This window comes from Carettochelys insculpta, chromosome 8 (genome assembly GCF_033958435.1).
Source record: "Carettochelys insculpta isolate YL-2023 chromosome 8, ASM3395843v1, whole genome shotgun sequence".
NCBI lineage: Eukaryota > Metazoa > Chordata > Testudines > Carettochelyidae > Carettochelys > Carettochelys insculpta.
Window position 1 is genome coordinate 9,843,533 of NC_134144.1, and position 26,015 is coordinate 9,869,547.

Here is a 26,015-nt window from a genome sequence, read left to right on the forward strand (position 1 = left end):
TACTAGGGAATCATTCCCTAGCTCGGAGGTCAGCAACCTTTCCAAGGTGCAGTGCCGAAATTTGACCTTTTGACCTCTATGGTGCCAGTGATAGTTTTTAAAGTCACTAACAGTCCTACTTACAATTAGTAATAAATAAATAAAATTAATAAATTCAGCTGCAGAACTTTACCATTTAGGTGGTTATTGGCAGCATTTGCTGGTCTTTTGTTAAGCCACAGTCAGCCTGGCTCTGAGCAAGCTCCTGGCTGCATGGGGGAGGAGGGGCGGAGCTGAGCTCCCACCTTGTACGCCAATGCAAATCAGCTCACGTGCCATTCTTGGCCCCCCGGCGTGGGTTGCTGGCCCTACCTCTCTAAAAATGCAACAATAAAATTACAGACCTATAGAAGCACAAGGCTTGAAGGGACCTCCAGACGACATCTAGTCCATCCTCCGGCACTGAGGGAGGACCAAATAAAGCTAGACCATCCCTAACAGGTATTGGTTCAAGCTGTTATAAACTTCTACACACTGGAACTTCACAACCTACTTTGGAAGCCTGTTTCAAGCATCCTCACAGTTAGAAAGTTTCCCCCAATACCAAACATTCATCTCTCTTGCTGTACATTACTCCTTGTCCTACTTTCACTGGAGAGGTAGAACAGCTGATCATTATCCCCTTTGAAACAGAGAAACATAAACACAGTTATCAGGTCCCCCTTCAGGCTTCTTTTCTCAAGACTAAATATCCCCAGTTGTCAACCTTTCCTCATAAGTCAGGTATTTAGGCTGTATCATTTTTGTTGCTTCTCTCTGGACTCTCTTATTTATTGCCACCTTTCCTAAAGTATGGCACCCAGAACTGGACACAATAGTTCAGCTAAGGCTTTATCATTGCCAAGTAGTACAAGACAATTATATGCAGTGTCTTACATATTACATACCTGTAATACCTATTACATACATCTCAGAATGTAACTGCATCACACTGAATATATGTTGACAATTCGTGATCCTCTATAATCCCCACAACCTTTCTAGCAGGACAACCACCTAACGATTTATGCCCCATTTTGTATTTGCATAGTTAACATTTTCTTCCTAAATGAAGAACTGTGCACTTCTCTTTATTGAATTTCACTGTGTTTATTTTAGACCAACACTCTAATTTATCTAGGTCATTTTAAATTCTAATCGTGTCTTCTCAAGTACTTGCAAGTCTTTCAGCTTGCTGCCATCTGCAAATTTTATAAGTAGATAAAGTGTTTTAAAAAGAGAGCAATATTTTTCTGTAAATGAAAAGGTGATAAAATTAAGCTAATGCTATTATTTATTTAGATTGTAAAAGCCATAAAGGTGCCCATCCAATGCTCTAAATAGCCATTGTACAAGTATTATAAAAAATTATAACTCAGAATAAAGGTAAAAGCTTAGGATAAAGTTAAGAAGGTGCGAGAAAATGTAACAGCAGCATTATAACTTAGTCAAAGTAACAAAAGATCGGAAAACTAGCATATTGAGTAACAACTGAAAAAGCCATTAAATGTGTAGGCCTGGTCGAAATTAGGAGATCAGGTCAAATTTAGCTGGTTTTGGTTTTCTAAATAAGGAGTTCACACTACAGGATCCGTTCTGCCGACTTTAAGGCCTCCTAAGACCAGCCTGGCTACTCCTGCTTTTCGCAAGGAGTAACACCAAAATCAACCTTGAATGGTCGACTTCAGGGTAGTGCAGACAGAGCATTGTGAAACTCGACATTCTTGGCCTCCTGGAGATGTCCGACAGTGCCTCATTGTGGTTGCTCTGGCCACCACTTTCAGCTCTGCTCTTCTCCACGTGTGTAGAAAATGGCTTGGGAAAATCTGAATTTCATTTCCTGTCTGGCCAGCCTGGTGAGTAGAGCACGCAGCACACCTAGGCAGCACATCTGGCCATGAATTCCCAGGGCTGCAAATGAGCACCAGCACTGAGCATTCAGGAGATCCATGACTTCTATTACTTGATAATACAAGCTGCTCTATTGTGCCTGGACCACCTCTCCCTCCTCCAGGCTCCTGGGGGAGGGGCAGCTCAGTCAATGGCAGGGGAAGTATGTGGTGATTGTGAGAGATGCACATGCCACGCTGCCGGGCCTTGTCCCCACCACCCCTTCCACAGTCCCCTGGGGAAAGGGAAACTCTCAATGCCCCAGCAAAATGGGAAGGAGACGCACATGGTGATCGCCACTGCCAAAGCCCTGAAAGACCCTATGTCCAACCACCCTCTTCCCACGTTTGTAGCATGCAGAGCTGCAGAAACTGGTTTTTCACTCACAGGCTCGAAAATATTCCTAAGTCTGTGCCCTACCATGACTGCAAGCAAACTGAGTCTGGCAGGTTCCTAAGAGCTCTGTGTCGTACCTGCTGCACAGAGGACGCTTAATAGCCAAAATTTGTCCTTGTACGTAACACATCCCTATTGTTTGCCACAGAGGCTTTTTGATGCAATTATTTTGTGTGTTGTAAACAGTAAATGTATCTCCCTAATATGTGGCTTTCACTGATGTTAGGTTGCAGTGGTCTCAACAGCATGCTCCATCACCCGCACTGGTGGCACTTTTTGTCCCATCAGACATTGGGAGTTTAACGCACAATGCAAGGGGACAGCAGGAACTGTGGGATAAGTACCTACAGTGCATTGACAACGCTGAAGGTACCAACCCCAGTAGGGATGCTCTCCACCGACTTCATGTAGTTTTGTGGACATGCACACTCAGCTTTACAAAATCCGGCGCTAAAAATTAACTTTAACGAGTTTGATCTAATTTCCTAGTGCAGACATAGACGTACTTGCAGTTACCCAGTTCTTGTTATCCAGGATCTCATTCTATATTTATTACTCAGGCAAAATTTCCCCATGGACTTTACTGGGAATTTTGCCTGAGTAAAGAGTGCTAACTAGGTTCTACGATACAGCCAAATTCTCAGCGTTTTAATATTGCAAATTACATAAAACTGTAATCTCAGTGAAGAGTTGAACACTTGCCTATTAAAAGGGGTTATGTATTTTTTGAAAACGTGGAAGTGGTAAATGATTTTATAATCATGCTGTCAGTATGACACCAGAAATTCACACCGTAAAGACAGGGGGAAGATGCATCATTTTTATATACTTTAGGGGAATTAAAATAATTTACCAAGTGAAACTAATAAACAAGGGACTGATGCCATACCCCATATTCTATACTCATTTATACAAAGGAGTTAGTCCTAGCAAACATCAGTGGAACCCTGGCTAGAACAGAAATTAGGGAGGTAATAGGGGTTGCATCATTTATGGCTGCTACAAAATAATTTTAAAGACAATAAAAGGTCTAATAATGCTCCAGTGAAAGGGAGACAATTCTGCAGAATTTGGATTTCTGATAATGAGCAAACAGCAAATCACAAATTGTTGTCTGTACCTGTTGCTTATATCAACCTCCTCTGTTAATGTATGTATTCTCTGTATTATTCAACTGTGTCAGCAAGTCATTTTGTTTTCTTAAGAATCAGATACACTGTCACAACACATTTCCTAACTCAAATGAACAACTCCATGTTTATACAAGTCAGTGCAGAAACACAGCATTTCAAAGTTTCCAAGTATCTTTCAGGGAAGGAATGCTACAAGTAAAAAGAAGTAATTCAAACATTATATATCTTACTCTCCTTATAAATGGATTATACATAAAAATTTTACAGGCCTATCGTAGTCCAATATGACATTGAAGTTAAGTCAATAAGTGATACTGTACAATTCTGATTACAAAATTAAACACACATGCTAGTTGAGACTCACATAAAATAGAACATCTTCTCATCTGCCTCAAAAGACAGTTTCTCTCTCAACCCTTATGCAGTTTGGGAACAGTGCTGTAAAAATGCTACACCAAATTGTTATACCTGGGCTAATGTTGCAATCTGGGGTTGTGCTTGTACAGTCATCTGTTGGGTTTCTGCCTCTGTAGCAGCTGCATCTCCACTCTGCTGGTTCTCTGCACCAGATTCCATGGTCATTTAGTTACCTACAATTACAACGATGCGTCGTGAGTATGTGTTTGCCTCTTTCATGGCTTCCATATCGATGTGATTCCACTCTTACTGGTGGAGCTGTAGAAATGCATACAGTATATATACCCCAGCAGTGAGCATTATAAAACAGATTTCAGTTGCTTATAATTTTGCTTTTAACCATTCAGGAAGAAATTTTCTGTGCCAGGTGTCTCTCTCAGACTGAATTATCTGTTGAAGTGTTTGCAAAAATGGTGGAGCAGTTTCTAATAACGAGACGAGACTTGAGGAAAATACATTTTTTGGCCCACGTTAAAAAAATGTTTACAACCATTCCATTGAGAAGCTCTAGCACTTCCATGCTTTGAAGCAGAGATTCAAAATCTCCCCAAGATCTTTTCCTGTTCCCAGTGATAGGCCTTTTGCCATCCCTATGAAAACCTGACCAAATCTGGCCAGACTATACAAACCTTAAAAAAATCTGCAGTTTGCTCAAGCTTGAGTTCTCCGAAGATTCTAGACACACTACTCATGCTTCATCCCTCAACAAATCCTGTGCGCGACTACGCTCTGCACGAGTCATCCCCAGGGAGCAACAGAGTATGCCCCGTTCCAGGGACTGAGCAGGATGTTCTCTACAACTGTTCTGTGGATAACATTTTACCCACAATTATGGGTACGACCAACCTGCCAAAGAAAATAAACATAGATGCTATTCAAAGTCACGTCGGGGATGGACTGACTCCAGGCATAAGGGATTTGGTATGATTTTCAACAATCAACTTGTGATGTTTTGGAATATATTTGGAATTACTTTATAAAAAAGTTAGAAGGTGACATGCTGTTTTGTATAAAAGGTGTACAGTATTTTGCTTGGTTAAATTATGCATCCAAGACAACTCTTAAAACATTTATTTTGACATGTTGTGTCTCAGTAGAACACATAAAATTCTATAAAAGTGGATAATTCTCAAGAGCAAGCATACAGGGAGAGTTTACTGAATGTTAAATTCTGCACCAATCAATGCAAGTCACATTTCACTCTTTAATACGCAAAAGAAAAATACTTAGTATGTAATTGAGAATTGCCTCAAATTTCAGAGAAGTCTTCCAACCACATTGTCATTCAATACTCAACTGGATACTATACAAACCAGTCACTTGTAAACATTCCCTTAGAAACATTACATTAGACAAGCTGCCAGTTCAACAAGAACAGCAATTCAAAATTATTGGAATGTATATTCATTGGAAACAGAAACTAAATAAAAGACAAAACACATGCAACAGCATACCCATTCTGTTTATCACACTTCAGCACTGAGTAAAATATGAAACCTCAATAGCTTAGGAAAGTTATGGCACAGCAGATCAATTAAACTAAACAGTTTTAAAACTAGTATTTGAGGCCTGATCAACAATAACACTGAATTCTGGACCAGATTAGCCTCTGACTACTTTCAGATTGCTAAAGAAAAAGCTCTATACATACTGAAAGCAGCAACAGCAGCCCAACTTTGTGTAAACACTTCTGTTTTCTTCAGGAAAAATACCAAAGAAAAGATACAGGCACCAACTACCTCAGTCACGTTCCATGGGAAAAAAGCAAGACGCTTTGGGTAAACCAAACCGTGGACATTCCAATGTAAATTTTGTTCTCAATTCAGCAACTTAGCTGCTGTGCTCTTTAGGGTAATTCCAATATCAGTTTGGAAATGTTTTGAAAAGTCTTTAGTTAAAATGAAGTAACATTGTAATTAGATACCTCTAATTTAAGAGATATATAACATAAGAACACCATGATTCTAAAAATCCAAACTCCAAGGAAAGGAAAAAAACATCAAGATTATGTTTAGAAACAAAAAGCTCAAAACCTTCTCCATTTTGGATAACACGAGTAAGGTTCTCCTAAGCTCGAGTGGGCAATAAGCCAGAGGCAGGTTGCCAAGCAGTTCTGCATCAAAAAAACAGTTCTTGCTGTCTGACACACCTTAGCAGATGAGAGCTGCCTGATTTTTAAAATCCTATTAGCTAGAATATCACAAATCATTTTTCATGTTCCAGTTAATTTACCCCAAGAAGTTTTATGAAAAATAGCTCTATTGGCTATTACTCCTCTTTGGTTGCATAAGCACAGCAATCAAAGACTTCATAAATGTGTGGTGTCCAATACCGTCGCCACTCGCCACGTGATGGATCAGATACTGTGGTGTGGCGATTGCAGCGCTGGAGTCTTTAAATGTGGCTCCTCCTAGACCTTCATGGGAGCACCGCCTGCTAACACACACACACCTCACCCCAGGCGAAGGAAGCACATGGCAGCTCCAATGGCTGCAGCGGCCCCCCTCGTGGGCCCCTGAGGCTGCGGTGGCTCTGGTGGTGGCCCAGGTGGCGGCCCCAGATGCTCCTTTGGCCTTGGCCACTCTAGCAGCGGCTTTGACTCTGGCAGCTCTGGTGAATCGCCTGCATTTACAAGGAGAGGATTGGGGGTGCCAGGCTTGAGGAGAGGGCATTTATTTGGGCGAGCTGGGGAAGCTTGGCTGGCTCAGGGGGCTGTGACTAATATAAAAAGATGACAACCACAAGTGTGACTATCTTTTAATTCCCATTGGGCACCACTGTTATAACTGAAACAAACTGCAAGTTTGCACCCTTCTGTACTTGTGATGAAGTGCATAAGACTTTTGAAACAGCAGTGGTCACTGGTCTATTTTTCCCCTTAAACTAAACTCTGTCGGTATTAGTCCTCTACGTCCTCTTATCCACAGAGTCTACATGCAGGAAAAGGACCAGAAAGGGTATCAGTAGGCGAATTTGGGTTTGTGACTGTGTATATTATCTTGATCACGGAGAAGACATCTGCTCACAAAGCGTATGTGCTCATTTCAGGATCAAAATTCAACTATAAACCAGAGGCAAATGGAATCAAGTAAGGCAGATGAGGACAGTGCTGAAAAGCTAAATGATTTCTTTGCTGCAGAGCAAGGAAGAAGAGTCACAGATGGACAACGCTGTGAGTGACATGGACAGAAGCAACCTGGCACTGCACTTGGCTGTCACAGAACACCTCTACTGGGCAGACCATCATGCTAGGCTAGGGAAACCAGCACTGAATGGGGGAATCACACTGTCATACTGATGGGGGATGAAGACTAGGGACTACAGAACTCTAAGGTGCGCAAAGCAACCTACCTGGAGCTGTATGGTGAGCTGACCCCTGAACTGCAGTACAGGGAATCCCAAATGAGAGCCACCCTCTCAGTAGATAAGTGTGTGATAGTTGCTGTGTGTAAGCTGGAGGCTCCCGATTGCTATTGTTCAACTGCAAATGAGTTTGGCATTGGGAAGCTGACCATTGGGCCACACTTCCGCAAGTGTACAGGACAATAAACTGCATTTTGCTGTGAAGGTCTGTGAATCTGAGAAATACGGATAACAATGACTGGCTTTCCAGAGATGGGCATTCCTAACTGTGGTGGGGGAATCAATGGCACTCATAGTCCAATGGCTGCACCAGCCCACCTTGCCACAGAGCACATCAACTGTGAGCCCCAGGTCCTGGTCTAGCTCTACCTCTTCATCTATAACTTCATGTTCCAGATTAAGACATATTTCTGCTGCCTCAGTACCTTCAGAAGTATGCACAGTGTTCTTGGCTGTGGATGTGGGGTCCCTGCCAAGGATTGCGTCACTCTCTATAAAAATATCATGTCTCAGATGCAGCCCCAGAATGGTGGTTTGCCTCCTTATGACTTGCCTTTGCTCCTTTATCTTTGCTCTGTACTGCAGTGTGCTCTGATCATACCCCTTCTCACACCAGGAGTGAGAAATGTGGCAGTACGTATCCCAGTTCCTATGGGTAACTCGCAATTGTGTCTATACTGACTCCTTTCCACACACACTTGTAAGATCCAAAAACTCTGTGGTGGTCGAAGAAGAAAACATTTGGAGTGATAGTCAGCCCTGATCAGCTGGGAGGATCCCATGAGAGCACTCCATGCTCAGCTTAGCCAGCAGGAAATAGATTTTAAAAGTTCCCTGGGCTTGCAAGGAGGAGGGGTACATTGTTGTTTACCTAGCTGCAGAGCAGCAGAGTTCAAAATGCTGCCTAGAGCAGCTAATGAGACATTGTTGGACACATCTTGGAGTTCAATAAAAGCAAAAAAAAAGGCCTCATGCGGTACACACTGCATGATTGTCCACATGGTAGTGGGGGGGAGGGTAAGGCCCCTTGTGGAGATTTAAGTAGTTGAAATGGGAAGTGTTTTAAACTTAGACTGTTTAAAAACTCCTAACCGCTATTTAGCTGTCAATTTCGGAGAAAATCTCTCATTGTTAAAGATTTAACATACTGCCCCTTCAAGGAAGAGGTGAGCAAGGTGCCCCTAAACAATTCTGAGTATTCCAGTAAATTCTCCAACAGGAAAAGGTACAACCCTTGCTAGATTTCTGATATTTTTAAGAAAATCATCAAGCGGAAAAGATGTTATGCATTCTTCACATAATATGAACAAGGGGTAAAAAGAATGCAACTCCCCATACCCATTTTATACCTCACCTTAAAGAAACGGATAGTTAAGACATCAGAAAGCCAAAGTATATTAAACAGGATAATTTTAAATTACTATTTCAAGAAACATTGTATCTTAACATAGACACACAGATCCAGTTTTTGACTAACAACCTGCATGGATTCTGTTTTCACCCCTTCTATGTCATGCATGCACAGATTATTGGCAGTCTTTGGCAATGGAGCGGTTCAAGGATGTTCAGCAGGGAATAATTTACATTACAGTACCCCTGTACTGCAGCATTTCAATAAAGGTCACGTAGCTCCCATTAATAATTTCACTACTTGGAAATAAAACAACTTTGACAAACACGGGGTGTAATATTTGTTTCTTTCTCATGCAGTGACTTAACAGTGGAGCTTTGCCTTCACTCTGATTTATTCATAGCAATTTCTTTGGTAATAGTTGTTTTTGAAAGATTATAAAGCCATAATCAAGTGCTAAGAAATCTACTCAATATGCTTCTCTGTATGTTTAAAAAAAAATACACAAACACACCACAACCAAAACACACACACAAAAAAAACCACACCACAACAAAAACACACAGGTCCTTCAGGCAAAGCACCGAAAGAAAAATACTTTTTAGGTGTAATTCTTCTAAGCAACTTTTTATTTCATGTTTTTTTGTTATTAGTGAGGATATTCATAGGAAAAAATGACCATATGCTTTTACAGCGTGGTTCTTCTTTTAACAACTTTCTGAGTTACATTTGTATTGTCTTTCCATGATTTTCAGAACAAACATGCTCACAAAAACATTCTTTTACTGCTAAGATATCTACTACCTCTCTAAACTCATTTTAAGAATCTAAGTGAAGCTGTGTCAGAAATTACCGCAGGCCAAATGTAGTGTGTCCCCACTATTCTCAGTGGGACATGTGTAACAGATTGGTACTTGGTAAACAATACTGTTGATGATGTTTGAGATGGAAAAGCATCCTAGTCTAACTGTCAGGGCAGTCAAACAGTAGAATAAATTGCTGTTGATGATGTTTGAGATGGAAAAGCATCCTAGTCTAACTGTCAGGGCAGTCAAACAGTAGAATAAATTGCCAAGGGAGGTTGTGGAATCTCCATCGCTGGAGATATTTAAGAACAGGTTAGATAGATGTCTATCAGGGATGGTTTAGACTGTACTTGGTCCTGCCATTGGGGCAGGGGGCTGGACTCGATGGCCTCTCGAGGTCCCTTCCAGTCCTAGTATTCTATGATTCTATGATTATTTCCTTTTAAAGGAGTACCCAGCACTAGGAACTTCCTCTTCTCCCACAAAAGGAATAGCTCTAAAAATGTGTAATTTTAACAGTCACTTTGCAGATCAGAATTGTTCTTCCAGTCATACTTATTTTTGTCTATATTAGCATGATTTTAAAAGCATCTGAGTACATTTTACAACCAATTTTGTTTAGTCTACTGCACATGAGGAAAGTGATGTGAGACAAGTGTAGTATTATAAAGGAGACAGTAGATAAGATATGCAAGAATGCAGCAACCTGATTGCATAATTCTATATGCAATTTGTTAATGGATTTCCTGGTGGAATATTGTAAAGAGAATCTTACAACAAGAACTTTTTTTTATGTACTCCAAGCCAAATTTTCAACATGACCATAACTGGATTTCCATTTTTAGATTTAAATAACCCAGGGCACAATTTAGATCTCTAAGACACTTGGAACATGACTACCAATATGACAAATTACTGGCAGAAATTACTGGGTGACAATTATTTTCATTCTCAATTTAAATCTCACAACAAAGGATGTCAGTGTCTAATCTGAACATAAGTACAAAAGGTAACATCAGAGCTGGGGATCACCCAAGTCAGGAAATTCCTGTAAAGTCTTTGGCATACACTAACAGTAATACAATAAAACCTTCCTTTAGCAGGAAGAATGAGGAGGAGAAAATAAACATGCAAGATATCTGAGTTAATGTTGCCCCAGTATTCTTAACACTACAAGAGTGTTACCTGACTATCTGGGATTTTTTTAATTTAAAATGTTTTAAGTAAAAAAGAACATAATGGTGATCTAATTGGTGCACGCTTTCAATGAACAAATGCAAGCTTACATTTATGTTCTGGTCCTGCAAACACATGTGAAATTTAACTCAAATGAGTCATTCCATTGTCAGCCAGAATTAGTAGTGTACAAACACACTTCTCTGTGATAATTTTACTTCAGTCTTTTTGAACGATCAAAGTCACCAGTGTCACATCTGAAACTTATCATGCGCATTTTTTGTATACTTGCCAAAAATGAATGTTTAAAATATTTATAAACGGCCATTTCTCCACATATTTGTTGAACTTACAGCTGGGTTTTCCTCAAACTCTTTTTTAAAGAATATATGTAGAGCTGAAGCATGGAATATCCTAGTCCACAATGTGAATGTTTTGAGAGGCCACGAGCATGTGAAATTCAGCCATGTGATGGAGGGAACAGAAAGAGACGCGCAATTTTACATTCATAAGGTTTCCTGCTTTTTCTTTCTTTTTTTTTTTTTTAAAGAAATTTGGGTTTCTTCTACCTAAGACTGGGAGCATGCCTCATAATTCAGCAGTCAGACACGTAGTGACTTTGGCTCAAGGCAGAGAGCTAAAAAATATCAGGGTGGATGATGTGGCACATGGGTACTGGCTTGGATTAGCTGCCAGAGTCCTAGCTCACTCAGCCCCCTAGGTCCAAGCTCAGATGGCTAGCCTGAGCCTCCAGTCACGCTGCAATGTCCACCCTGCTATTTTTAGCCCACTAGCTTGAGCAGAACTAGTGTAAGTCCGTCTATGCAGACTGTAAAGTGCACTCTCGGCTACAATGCAGACATCTCCTAGAAACCTAGCTGAAGTATGGCCAATGATTTCAATGGGTTTTGGATTGGACCCTAAATGACAGACATTTTCATTCAAATCTCTTCTTTTTCAAAAAACTAACAGCAAGTTCTGTGACCCAGGAATCTTTCGGTGCCAGCTGGTAGAGAAGGTGCATGAAGTTTTACAAGTCAGATATGAGCATAAATAACCAATGGGTAGCACATGTGACATCTCTAAAGAGACTCAGCAACCCTGTGGTCATCACAATCACAGCAAAGTGTATTACGGACAATATTTAAGGAGTTGTGACCCTATTGAAAATGTCCAGTGGAGCTGGGGAGGTCTTGGGGCTTCTGTTGTGGGGTGTGTGTCTGAGCTTCAGCCCTGTAGGACACACCTGCCATGGCTTGGGCATCAGTCAAAGTTATTTGACAAGTCACCTTTAATTCATGAGTACGATTTACTGATTCCACCTGGATGCACACATATAGGATAATAAAAGGATAATTAGTTTGTCTGCTTTTATTTGAAGTCTGGATACATTATTTCAGGATATGAAATACAGTCAATATATTACTAGGAAATATTTTTGGTTAAGTATGCAGATCAGAATAAAAACAAAATGGCTTCCATCACTAACATCTCCATGTACTGCAACTATACAATATTGATTGTAAAGGCTAAATTTTGCCCTAAAACGTACATGACCAATTCCCTGGGACTCCAATAAACATACCACACATACTATTAAAGAACAGGATTAAGTACAATTCTCATGTGTTCTGTTCAGTAATGTATTTCAATTAATGGCATTTCACAGTATCTTGGTTTCTCTCCTTTTTTATTTACTTTTAAAAAAACCTAAAGCATCTCATTTTTAACACCACCAAGTTTTGAGGCTGTCTTTAGTAGTACACACACAATTTTCCCCTCACAAAAATGAAATGTCAATAAAATCAAAGAATACAACTTGTTCACTTGCTGCTCATATCAAAGATCAAAATATTGAACCCGCTCTAATTCAGAAAGCTGTACGCAGGTCACTGTAGCAGCACGATAAGCCACTAAAACAACCACTGTCCTAGCCTTGGCCAACGTGACAAACACAGAAGTTTTTTGCTCCATGTAAAGTATAGGTGTCAGAGTATTTTTGATGCCAAAATCTAGGAGCTGGTGCTCAGAGTGTAAGATAAGATACCTATCTCTTCTACAAAACGAGATCTTGACAGATGATATAGGCTTGGTGAACTAACAGTCGTGCTCAGCAATATCCTGTTTGATAATGGGTTTAATTTCTTATCATAGTCAATCATACCCTTTATCTTTGGCTAGAATCACGCTGCTTACAGAACTGCAGTCTGGAGAACAAAAAGAACATATGAGAGCTCACACTTTTTGGCAACTTACCTTGAAGCCAGTGACTGCAGGAAGTCATAAATTGAACCCTTGCAACACTGGCACTTGAATCCAGCATGAAACTGTAAACCAGTTTTCATTTTGATTGGCAGTTCAAAAAACAAAGCTATGACCACATCAATACTAAGACTTGCAGCATTTGGTTTATGATCTCAAATGGGGGACCCATACCAGTAGTCTCAAATACTGCAGCTCCCTTATGTCATGTTCACTACCATGAGGGGACACAACACAGAGATTCTCTTCTCTTTTGCTATTTGAGAGCATGTGGAATATTTGGAGAAGTGCTTTATAGGGGAAGAAGGTACAGAACATCAGCATTTGATGGTTCTTTGGCTGAAAGAGCTAAGCAGCTGAGAATAAGAGAGGGAAGACCTCACTGTGAAAGCAAACCCCTTGAGAGCGAGGAAGTGGGAGTGTGAAGCACAGAAAGCAGGATAATGTCTGTGTGAACAATAAGCAAAATGACAGTCAGGAAATGAAGCCAAGAGACCCAGAAAAAAGGCAGAAACAGATTCAGTTCCATTTGACAAGACAAACATGCACCTGTTTCTCACTGTATGGAGTTTATCAGGATTTGGAACTGCTATCTGACCTGTCATTCCCATTTAAATGGAAAAAAGTTTCCCAAGTATGTTCTAAACTCTGGAGACCCATCCAGTTAGACCTAAAGGAACCACTCAAGAAAAAGTCAGATGGATCAAGACCCTTAAATCCATTCCACCCGTAAATCCATTCATACATCTCAGTTTGCTGGGTGAGGGTCAGTAAATATATAGCAGCTTGGCTCCACCAGCTGTAGATGCTATGGTAGCCCTGAACCTCTGAGGCCTAGTGTTGGATCCCCCTTTTGTAAGGAAGCATTGGACCTACCCCATCACTAAGGCTGCATGTTGAGCGTATGATTTTCTATAACGCAAATAACTAGTTACCGTTGAGAAGTGGGTACTGAAGGATAGATTAGTAATCTTGGGAAACTTGATTTAAACACCCTGTTAGGGGAGCACAGACTGGTTGCTCAGAGGTGATCTCCCAGTAAAGGTGAAATTTGCAGTTATCAGGCTGTTGATTAAGGATAGTTTCTTGATCAGACTGTTTTCTCTCTATAGGGCAGACATTAACAAACTGATCATTCATTCCTTTGCACTTGGGTTAAATTAAAGTCAAAGTTCACTCTGAATTTTAATTTGCTTTAATAGACAGACAAATTTCTTGTTGCAGTTTTCTTTAAACAACTGCTCTCTCAAAAAGTCAGTAGCTCAAACTCTGTAGTCACAAAACACTAAATTAGACCCACTTCCATATGCAAGTGGAAATCTTGCACCTATATTAGAAAGCAAGGAAATTGTCTCACTACAGGTGTTTCCTTATCTTATTTATATAGTTACACTGTCTAGAAGATATGTATGTATGAAGGCTATAAAAACAGGAAAATATTACCTGCTGTGTTATATGTAATGCCATTATTTGTAGTCTTTCAAGCCAATCTCATTTGTTTGTGGACTGTCTTAATTTTACAGTGTGAACATCAACCACAATCTTTACATTGATCAAGGGGCTTCTTTTTGTAGTTGGATTAATGGCCCAGAAATACCAGAAACAGAATGGGCCATTAATCTTTACGTACTTTACGTACGTAAAGTTATGTTCTTAAACAAAACCCTACAGAAAATTCTCACGTTTCTGGAAGTAAATGGATTCCAGACAACAAATATGTCTTTTCTTCCTTCCTTGTAATACTTGGGGGGAACTCCGAGTAGCTAAAAATTGTTTATTCAATCACACAAACAAAAGGTTACATTAGACTCAGTACTTGATTTCTATTATCCATACCACTCCTCTTTTCACTTCTATGTTGGGAGTGGTGGTGGAGGGGTGCATTTTGAACACTACAGAGACTATCTGAGCATGATGCAAAATTCTGGAACTTGAAAAACCTACTGTTGAAGCTCGAGCATGGTTAAACCAACATTTACAGTTAGAATGATTTTGTAACATAAAATACTGGAACTCAATCAAGACGTTCAGTGCAAGAATGCTGAGTTTTAGATGTGTTCAACAGAATTACTAAATTCTATATATTACGTAACAATGTTTAACAACTACATTTTCTCTATGCTCAGATTTTATCAGTAGATCAGAAGTGACTACTTCACCTTGAATGTATTAGACTCCCTTTAAAATCTAGAGTACTAAAGTAATTATTGTAGGTGGAGTAGTACAAAAACATAGTTCACATGTATAAAATTAATTTTTCACAGAAATGCACTGTTTAAAAAAAATTTCATGCTGCTTGATGCATGGAATAATTCAAACATATACCACAATAGTTCAAATATTCAACCCCAAGCACATGATTAAGAGTATATGTCACACGACGAACACTGACAAGATTTTGGTTTTAAAATCTGTTTAATAAGGACATAAAGAAAAAAAATGGACAAGTTCATTAAACTGATTTTTTCTTTTAGTTTATTAATGGATTACTGTACGAAACGATCATTTGGAAGCAAGATGGCTAGAAATAGGACAAATGTTTGTACTAAATAGAGAACAGTCAATATCCGTTGATTCACCATACAGTGTTTTACTCGCTCCATTATGCACAAAATGAAAGTTGCTAGAGAGTACGTGCACTCAAGGTCACCCCTTAAATTCTGAGACTTACCAATAATTGTGTACACCTCCCATTCTATTCTCTGCATCTACTTAGGCTTTCAGGAGCCATTAATTTTGCAACAATATTGACAAATGTCATCTTGCTTTAATTGAGTCGCACCATTTAATTCAATGTCACGAGTCTTGTAAACTGGTGCAGGGAGATTTGAGTCTATGCTAATGGCCCTAAAGTGCTGAAACAATGTAACTTGGGAGCCCCTTTTGGCTCCCCTAAAAAAGCAAAACCATAAGCTTGATAAATTATTCTGCCCTAAATACATCACCCAGTGAAGTTTTTCTATGCATTTTTAGTCAGTCTCGCCCTAATAAAAAGGCGTTCTCAAAAGGTGTTGAAATATGCCTTATGGGTGATTACACATTGGCCTGCTCTGACCTCCACATTCAAATCTCTCTGCAAACTTTCCTCCACCCTGAATTTCAAGAACTGCAGTGTCCTAGAGCAGCACAGGTGCAGGATAGAAATGAGGTCCTAATGACTCTGAAAATCAGGGGCAAGACTTTGAATGGGCAATGGAATCAGACTGGGAGTCAGGAGAGAGTAAACACATGGGTGAAGTTCCCGCAGCTGCTCATCCTTTTGAAGTAGTGGGAAGCATCCCCCCACCCCCCGACACAAAACTGGAGACTTTGCTTTGCTGCTAGGTTAAGCCCTGGTACAAAGAGTTACAGTGATCCAACAGTGAAACATAAAATGTACGGATAATGTGGCCGGATCCTAACTCATGAGAAAGCAGCAGAGTTTCTTAACAACCTACAGATAAATGGTGTTTTGTTTTTTTTAAGTGGGCTAATGATATTTTATCTTTTAGTCAAACATGACTGCAGTGGAAAAGGAGGACAATGATCAACTTAGTTCTCTAGCTGCTGTCACTGCTGTCTTTATTGGACTGAATTTGAGCCAGCTGTACCTCATGGGTGTTTATTTCATGTACTCATTGGTACATATTCATGATGCTTTTGCATGCCTTGGGATGAAATGAAATAGGTAGATGTGAACTGTGCACTGCTGGCATCAGTGCCCCAGATGTCTTACCATCTCCATAAATAGTCCCAGATACTGAAGAGGAAGGAAAGAAGAAACCTCATGGGGCAGGAATTTTGGGATTAAAAGTATCACTACTCTCTGGGTCCCATTAGTGAGGAATGATTTGAGCCATTGTAATTCTGTGCTGTCCACTCAAGTTATGTAATGAATGTGACAGGGGAACTAACAGCCTTGCTAGGCCCCAGGGAAAGAGTATGTGGAGGTGGCTGCTCTGCACTCATGGAAGGGTTGGGGCCTCAGGCAGATGGGGCAACGCTAGGAGCAGCCATCCCTCAGTGCCACCTGGAATGCACTGCTCTGCACCCCCTACCTCCGCAGCTCTCAAACGGTGCTCAGAGCATGTTGTGACAGCACCCCAGCAGGGCTCTGGCCACCACTGTGGCTATGGTAGGAGCAGTGGCTGGAGCCCTTGGATCCATGACAACTTCTCCCTAGGTCCACCCCCTCCTCCTTAATAGGTCTGACTGTAAGAGGAAAAGCAGCACCCTGTGCTCAACTGCAGCACAAGTCTTAACTTAAAAGGAACAGAAGCTAAACTGCACCTCATTTGCCATGAGGACAGTTCTAAGGCCAAATTTACCTCTGTCTTTTAGAGTACAAAGCATCATCAGTGAGTTTCACAGGACAATTACCCCTGGAAATATATTCAGTACATTGCTCCAGCAGTTCCAACAGCTGGAAAAAACTGACCAGATCTCCAAGATGCTGCCCCTCAAGCCAGTTTGGGGGCTCCACCTTTCATTTTATCTGTATGTGTATTATCACAGAGCCTTGGATGAAGGAACCTGACTTTTTGTAGGCCTTTCCGTCATCTGACTACTTTGAGAAAGGGGGACCTAAGGTGTTCTCCCACATTGTTCTCCTTGTCTTGCCTTCCTCCCACCCATGATTTTTGACAAGTGATAGCTATATTACTCACCTATGTTCAGGCTTCTGAAAGGGGGAACTTCTCCCCTAGATCATTCATATATCTTGGCCAGTCAGCTTCAGTAGGGAAAAGTTTACATAACTCAGATCATTGTGGACAGAAGCACTTAAAATAATCTGTTTTTTGATCTTGCCTCTGCCTACACTTCGAGTCCACATTTTTCACTACTGCCGAGAGTAATTTTGTGAGAATGGGGCAAAAAGGAAAAACACTCTTCCACTCCACTTCCTCTGCAGGTGCTTTCAGAAGAGCTTGGGGGGTGGGAAGGCTGCACCAGAAAGCAACAAAGAGTCTGGACATAAATTCACTGGGGTTAGGCCTCTATGGGCCACCAGATGTTTTCCTTACATGAGCATTTACAAGTATGGCCACAGTTTGCCATTCCTGACCCCTGGGAGCTGCAGGAAGCAGGACGACTTTGGTCTTGAAAGGATAAAACTATTTATAAAATACAGAAAGACAGTCTACAAAAAAAAATCCAAACTATCTTCTCCCAGGAAGGGGGGGGGGGGGGGGGGGCTATCTAACCCCAGCTAAGGAGTGACAAATTATCACTTAAATACATAGCAAAAAGATTAGAAATTATATGGCTAGTGACAAGCAATTATGAAAATGTGCTAAAGACCACAAATGCTTATGCTTCACGGACTCAGTCAACTGCTTCTACAGCAGAGTAACAAAAGTCCATTATTTAGGTTTCTAGCACCTTCTTCTGAAGAAACTAATACTGGCCATGGTATTTCAGACCAGATGTAAAAATGGACACACTGGGTCAGAACAATGGTCCATCTATCCCAGCAGCCTGTCTTTCAACATTGGCCAATGCCAGAAGCTTCAAAGCAAATGAACAGACCAGGGTAATTATCAAGCCCTGTTCCAGCATCTGGCAGTGAGAGCCTTAGGGACACCCAGAGCACAGGGTTGCATCCCAGACCCTCCTGGCTAATAACCACTGATAGACCTAACCTGAAGGAATTTAGAGAGTTCTTTTTAGAACCAAAGTTATTTTGGCCTTCACTACATCTCCTGACAGTGAGTTCCACCAGTTAACTGTGTTGCATGAAGTAATACTTTTTTGGCTGTTTTAAATCTGCTGCCTATTAATTTCATTACCACTTTTGTTGTGAAAGGGAAAATAACACTTCCTTATTCACACCATTTAGCTTTTATAGCTCTGTCATATCCCTACTCAGTTATCTCTTTCTCAATCTGAACAGTTCCACCTCTCTCCATGAAGCAGTTCATCCAAACTCAAGTCACTTCTGCAGCCCTTCCCTGTACCTTTTCTAATTACCTTTTCTGAGATGGGATTACCAGAACTGCATACAGTAGTCAAGGCGTGAGCATGATGTGGATTGATATAGTGGTATTAAACAGTCTTACATATCCCTTTCCTAAAGGTTTCCTAAAAGTGTTAGCTTTGTCAGACCACACGCACGATGCTAGTGCCAGACCATGAGTATGATCCAGAATACAAATTCTTACGTATTTAGTACCTTTCATCCAGTGATCACAAAGTGCATAACTATCACCCCTAGAAAAATTGTGAGATAGGTAAGTATGCCCATTTACTAAAAGGGAAATGGATGCATAATAATTAGGCTTTAAAGTCATGGATGAGTAACTGAATCAGCCAGAGTACCAAGATAATGTCTAGAGCTGTATTTTAACAACTAAACATGCTTCCTTCAATTTGCCTACCCTCTCTTATCAGGAGACTCCCATAATCAGTTTTCTCCTCTCGGCTGGATTGTGTACACCTAGCATAGCCAGGGAAAACAGGGGCAATATAAAACTGAGAAAAATCCACATCTATTTCAAGTTACTGTTTTTGCCCACATCAGGGAGAAAGCAGCATGGGGGCATGCACTCCTGCCTTTCTTAAAATATGCTGCACTTCTGTCATTTGAATGTAAGGTTTAAAATGAATTTACCAATATTTGCAGCTGAAGAGGGAAACAACTGGAAGAAGTGGAAGGGAAACATCAGGTTTATGGAGCCTTCTCAACATTCAGACATAAGATTACAGATGTTCACAATCAGTGACCACAGGTAAGATAGTGTGACAATTTTTACTTTAAGGATTCAGCTTCAGGGAGATGGTAGTACAAATAATATTTTAAAACACCAACCATATCACTGACAACTCTATAAGGTATGTAAGGGCAACACAAACGGACACAGGTTGATGTCTTGTGTAAAAAAAAGTTTGACATTTTCTTCTTGATAAGTAAGTATAAAATATCAATTAAAGACTCCAGACAAGCCTGCTAGCTGCAAAGAAAGCACTAAAAATGTGAACACAGCATTTAACCGACAAGTGATTTCTACTTAATCTTTGCAAATGCCAAAGTAGGCCTTTACCCACGTTAACAAAAATTGCAGTTGCACAGTTATAGCGATGTAGAGCTCTGCACTGATACTTTTTATTCCAGCAGAACAATGACTTATTGCAGTATTTTGTGTCAGTGTGGCACATACACATTTGATGACTGTAGCAGCATAGCAAAATAGGTGCAAACTTTGCAGGTGGACCCTAGGATAATGTAAATGTCAATAATGTTAATTATGTCACTTATGATTAAAGTATGTAAGGCATAATCAGGCTCTGAGGGTCTATCCCCTCATTCTAGGGCTCACGCCTTGGGGCATACAACTACTCCCTTTCCCACGCTGACCTATGAAGTTGAAGAGGAGTCTAGGGTGGCACATAAGCCTCTCCACAATGGAGCCAGAGTCCAGCTGGGCAGCTGACACCCCATGGAGTGGCCTCATCCCTCTGCTATAAGTTCAGTCTCCTCCCTTCCCAGGGCAAGAGTTTATTGACAAAAAAAACCAAACAAATTCACAGCAAACTCATTTAAACTTTAATAGTTTAATGAGAGGAATAATATGATGAGAGGAATAGCAAACAGGTATTCCAGAGGTTACAAAGGAGTGATTTAATGTCTTACTTCCTAGCCTCAAAAAGAATAGGCTTGGGATGCATGAGCAATAAGCCCCACAAAGGTAAAATAATAAGCAAATGTTTACTGTAATTTAACTAACATTTTGTTTTAAAACACTATTACACAAAAGCATGTTATATTTAATCACTGGCACCCTCAGGACCAGGTTCATTGCTTCCTGAAATCAATGGAAAGATTCACTGATTTCAATGGTGCTGTACCAGCCCTTCAGATTTCTAAGATTTTCAAGCACTCTTCCATTATCAAGTTTCTACTTCACAATGAAGGAATCAAGAATAGTTTGTTATGGGAGGAGTAGCTAGAGAGGAATTTACACTTACCTGGTCACTTAAAGCCCAACATTTTTGTGACTGAAAAACTTGTCTTTAAAAAATGTTGGGGCATCTCATATTTATAGCTGTAATTTGAAGGCCCCATTTAAAGGGGGAATGAAGAGGCTCTCACCAGCATTTTTTCAGATTTTTTTTTTTTTTTTTTAAAAACAAAACAGTTCATCAACACTTAGTATTCTAACCTTTAACAGTCATCTCTCTGCAGGAGTGGAAGGAGACACTTAATGGTCCTACATAATTTCCAGTTGTATATGCAAGAACCACTGGCAAAGTTTAACTCCTCCCCCACCCAAATTAAAAGTTGAACCTCTTACACTGGCAGACTCTAGCCATCAATCTAGAAACCCTGGGCTGCTGGCATGAATTTATATAGTGAAAAAAATTGTCTTGGAGGGAAAGACAAGTCACATGAATTTTAAAGTTTCTTGAGGGGCTGTGCTTTGCAGGGGAAAGGTGATAAAGTGGGAAGGCCATGCTCCCACCTCCTTCCCAGTTCCAACACCATTTTATCACCAGTCCTTGACAAACACTGAAAGAGAACTGTGCTTTCAAATTAGCTGCAGAGTATTTTAAAAAGTTACTATACAAGAATATGCAGGATCATAAGGCTGCAACAAGTGTACAAACAGCAAATGAAAAAAATCACAGATTAAGAATTCTTAGTATGGACATTGAAGGGGGGGAAATAAGAATTAAAATAATCTGAAAGAAGGGTAAAATAAGATTTTTCAGAATTATACGTTATGTGGAGCAATATCAAACATTAGCAGATGTATGGATGAATACAGTCTTAGTAAGAACACAAATACAGTCATACTTGGACAGATCCAAGGTACATCTACCCCAGATTCCATAGTTTGACAGCAGCCAATGCCAAGTGCCCCAGAGGGAATGAACAGAACAGGTAATCATCAAGTGTCACCTTCCCTCTGTCATTCATTCCCAGGTTCTGACAGTTGGAATACCATTCCCGACCATCCTGGTTAATAGGCACCAATGGCCCTAACCGCCATGAAATTATTTTTAAAGAACACCCCATCCTGGCCTTCATAATACCCTCTGGAAAGCAGTCCCACAGATTTGACTATGCATGATGTGAGGAAATACTTCCTTCTGTTTGTTTTAAACCTGCTACCCATTTCATCTGGTGACACCTAGTTCTTATGGGATGGGAACAAGTAAATAACTTTTCCTTACTCTGCATACCAGTCATGATTTTATTGACCACTATCATAACCCCCTTAGTCTTCTCCTTTCTAAACTGAGAAGTCCCAATCTCATTAATCTTTCCTCACACAGCAGCCATATCATTTTCGTTGCCCTTTTCTGAACTTTTCCCAATGCCAAGATTTCTTTTTTTAAATGAGGCAGCCACATCCGCACGCAGTATTCAAGATGTGGGCATACCATGGATTTATACAGAGGCAATAGGGTTTTCTCAGTGGTGTTCTCTAGTACAGGTGCAATCCAGCTATCATTCTGCCTGCAGAACTACCACTGAAGAAACCTGAACATTAATGCCACGAGTAATCACTGAATCAGAGCTTACTTCAGTATTTCAACTGAACTTTCATGGAAAAAAAAAGTGTGTAGCGGGAGACTTTGGAAAAAGTTTATTATTTGCATACACATTTAAAAGAGGATGGCATCAACATCACATCTGGCCCAGAATAAACTCTTTCAAAATTTTTACCGGAGAAAAAACTTAATCCTGTGACAAGCTAAAACTATTATACGTGTTTGTGCGTAGTTCAGTTCCCGTTTCTTTAACCAGCTACTCTAGAGCTAGCTGGGATTGGAATACAATTGACTATGAAGGAGTGACACCATTATCTAAACTGAATGGAATAAGCATGAAGAGAAAAAGAGGTTTTAAAATTCAGTTTTAATCTAAGAGATTGGCGCAATACGCGCCATTGTGTGTGATTAGTAACTGACCCTTAGCACAGGGCTTGCTTTCTGCTCGCAACTCTTGAACGGTCAAAAATACAATAATGATACACACGTTTCAAGAGATCTGTTTCTCAAGAGTGCTAAAATATCGCCCAGGTCCCCGAGCAGCAACTGTGGGGGTGGCCCAGTCCCGAGGAGGGGAAGGGGGAAAGCACAGCTGCGCGGCCGGCCCGCCGTTGGGGCGAGGGTCCAGAGGGAGCACGATCCGCAGCGGGACCGGCCGGAGCTTGAGCGGGAGAAAGCACCATCCGCGGGGTGGGGCCGGCCCGGACTCCGAGGGCACCGAGCCGCGGCGCGGCTGGCCAGCTCGGCGGGGGCCGCGATCCGGCGAAGGGCCAGGCTAGAGCGTGGAAGGCAGCTGGCGGGGGGGGAGCGGAGCGGGCTTTGGGAGGCTGGAGAGGACGATCGGGGGCGGGGGCGGCCCGGGGTGCGGGGGGTACAAGGCCCCGGGCAGCCGCCGCTTTCCTGGCAGCGGCTCCCAGGAGCTGCGGCGCCCCGGGTCCGTCCCGCCGGCTCTCCCGCAGCAGGGCTCTCCGGAGGCGGGAAGCGAGCGGTCCCTCCGGGGGCCGGACCTGGCCCCCCGCCCCGGCAGCCGCTCTTCCCACAGCCAGGCCGGGCGCGATGCCCCCGCCGCGCTGAGCGCTGGCTGCAGCGGGCCGGGGCCGGCTCCGGCCGCCATTACTCTTTGTTCGCCGCGCTCGGAGCGGCGGCGGCGGGGATGTTGCAGGGCTCGGCTCGGCTCCATCTTTAAAGCGGGCGCCCCTCCCGCTGGCGGTGCAGGCCGGGCCGCGTCCTGCGCCTGTTGCTCCCTGCGCCCCGCCGGCTCCATCCCCCCCTCGGCTGGGCGCCTTCCTCCTCTTACCGGTTACGGGCTGCTCCGTCACTGCTTTCGTTCGCGCCTAGGCTCTCGCCGCAGTTTTATTCTCTCCCCCACGTAACACACCGCGTCAAACTACACCTCCGCCGCGTCACTCACACACAAGGCTCTCCCAGCCCGGCGACAGGCAGGCAGCGGCCGACTGAGGAGAGCCAGCCAGGGAGCAAGCGCCGAGAGCGCCGCGGCCCCGCGCGGAAAATGCCGAGCGCTGACGGAGAAGGCCGAAGCGCCACAACGCGCGGCGGGGCCGACGGAAAGAGCCGAAGGCGCACGGAAAAGGCCGAAGCGCCCGCGGCGAGTCCCGAGCGAAAGCGAAAAGGGCCCGGGCGCCCCGGCTTCGCGGGAATGCCCGAATGGGGGTACGGAAAAGGCCGAAGCGCCGGAGAGCGGGCACGGAAACGACGCCCGGCCGCGCGCGCGCGCCCGCGATCGGAAGCGACCGGCAGCCTCCGGAAGCGAACGAAGCGCGGAAGTCGAGGGGCGCCGGGACTAGCCGAACGCCCGGCCCGGCAGTCCGGAAATGGCCGAAGTCGGGGGGACGGGAATTGTGGCGGGAAGTCTGGCGCCTGCTTGGAGCGTGGCCCGACCTCCCTGGCACTGGGTGGGGCGGCGTGGCGATGGGAGCCCTGAAAGCCCTGTCTTGCCCAAGCCCCCCCCCCGTGTGTGTGAGCACGAGAGGCCCGACGCCTCGCGGGCTCTCCCCAAGGCAGGGCACGTCCCCGACGCCTTCCTGGCTCTCCCTGCGGCAGGTCGTGGGCCCCGTGCCTCGCCAGCCCGGACTGAGCACGTGAACTCCAGCCCTGCTCTTTCCCACTGAGCTCCCACCCCCTCTGTGCCCCCTGAAACCCAGAGTCCCTCAGCTCTCACCCGCTGGCCTCAGCTCCAGGCTGGCCAGAGCGCCAATGCCACCATAGACTCCCCTCACCCCAACCAAAGCGGGAGCGCGGGGCAGAATTGTGAGGACCCCACCCGACTGACTGGAGAGTCACAGCCTCCCTCACCCACGGCCCATCTTTTCATAAAGCCTGTCACAGAACTCAAAACCCAACTTTCCGCCCAGTGACGTTTTAACAGAAAACATTTGGCCAGCCCTCGTGGTAATCCGTTTTACGTTCAGTGTGGGTTGGCGTAATGGCTGCAAAGTCTAGACCAGGGATGGGTAAAATCTGGCCTGCTAGGCTGTCGGATCCCACCCGTGGGAGCCTCTGCCCACTCCCTGCCCACCCTGCCCCTATTTGAACAGTTGGGTGCAGAGCCATGTGTGAGTCTGTAGAAGCGTAAAACCACGAGGGTAGTGGGAGGCAACTCATGCTGCCTCTGCCACAGCAGCTCCCATTGGCTGATTTCTGGCCAATAGGAGCTTCCTGTTTGCTGGACAAGCAGCGCGGGAAGTACCCGTCCAGCCAGCTGGCAGCATTCAGTTCAGAGCAGCACACATGACCCCTGCAGCTGCTGTGAGCGTGTGCAGGGGTGTGGCAGATAGGTCTCCTGGCTAAGGTACCTGCTGGGTTGCTGCCTGGGAGGTGCCCAGGTAAGTGTCTCCCGACCAGAGTCTGCCTCTGGCTCCCCAGCCCCACTCCCCTTCCCCATACCTCTGCCCCTCAAACCTTTGCACCCCTCCTGTAGCCATCTTCTGTGTAATGCAAACCCTTTGCACTCATACCGCTTCCTGACCCTGCTCCCCCACCTTCACCCAAACTCCCTCCCAGATCCCACACTCCCTTCAGTACCCCAGTCCTTTTACTCAACATCCCTTCTGCACCCAACCTCCACCCCAGACCCACCTCCTTAATATCATGGAAAAGTTAAGCCCTTGACCTCTTACCAAAGTTTTGGAGTCGTCCCCAATGAAAAATGATTGCCCACCTCTTGTCTAGGGCACCAGAACCATTCCTGTAAGCTTTCTTTCCAAGGCTACTTGGTAAACCTGGGATGGGGGTCTGCAAGGACTTCTTTGTGGCTCCTGACACTATAATGGCAAAGTAACAAAAACAAACAAACAAAAACCCTCCTGATCATTTTTGATAAATGGTGCACATCTAAAAGCCTAACAGTGAGCAACTCATGTCTAAATAGCAAATTATATGCAATCTCGAAATGTTGGATAACTTCCACAGCATCCTCCAGAGAGAAAGTCGGTTTGGGAGTGAAAATCAGGATGGCAGTGGTACAAACATATGTAAAGTGTGAGGAAATAGAATATGTAAAAAGTTTGTGAACGTCCTGCAGTAAACATGTCTCGCATTACAAATCATTGTGTGTTCACTCTTCTTAAAATAGGGGTTACAAAAAGTATGGTTTGATGTTATTTATTAAGGACTGTCTCATATTCACATGCACTGCGGCTCTTGAATTATTGCCTCTTTTACCAAATTGGAAAAAATGGTTCTTCTTGCTATTTTGTTTGCCCACCGGTG

The 26,015-nt window shown here is 43.0% G+C and overlaps 1 protein-coding gene across 5 annotated transcripts in view; it reads right to left on the bottom strand.

The window, feature by feature from the left end:
- Positions 1–24,007, bottom strand: part of CREB1 (cAMP responsive element binding protein 1) — a 46,689-nt gene extending 22,682 nt beyond the window's left edge. For 2 of the 5 annotated variants that reach the window (XM_075002001.1, XM_075001998.1), the window contains exon 1: positions 23,584–24,007. Coding sequence is in view for 2 of the 5 variants with exons in the window: in XM_075001997.1 (XP_074858098.1) it covers positions 3,906–4,019 (114 nt within the window). In the remaining 3 variants the exon portion in view is untranslated. Of the gene's footprint in view, positions 1–3,905; positions 4,028–4,483; positions 4,701–23,583 lie in introns of those variants that run through there. The other 3 variants (XM_075001997.1, XM_075001996.1, XM_075001999.1) reach the window with 3 other exon arrangements.
- Positions 24,008–26,015: the final 2,008 nt, after the last annotated feature.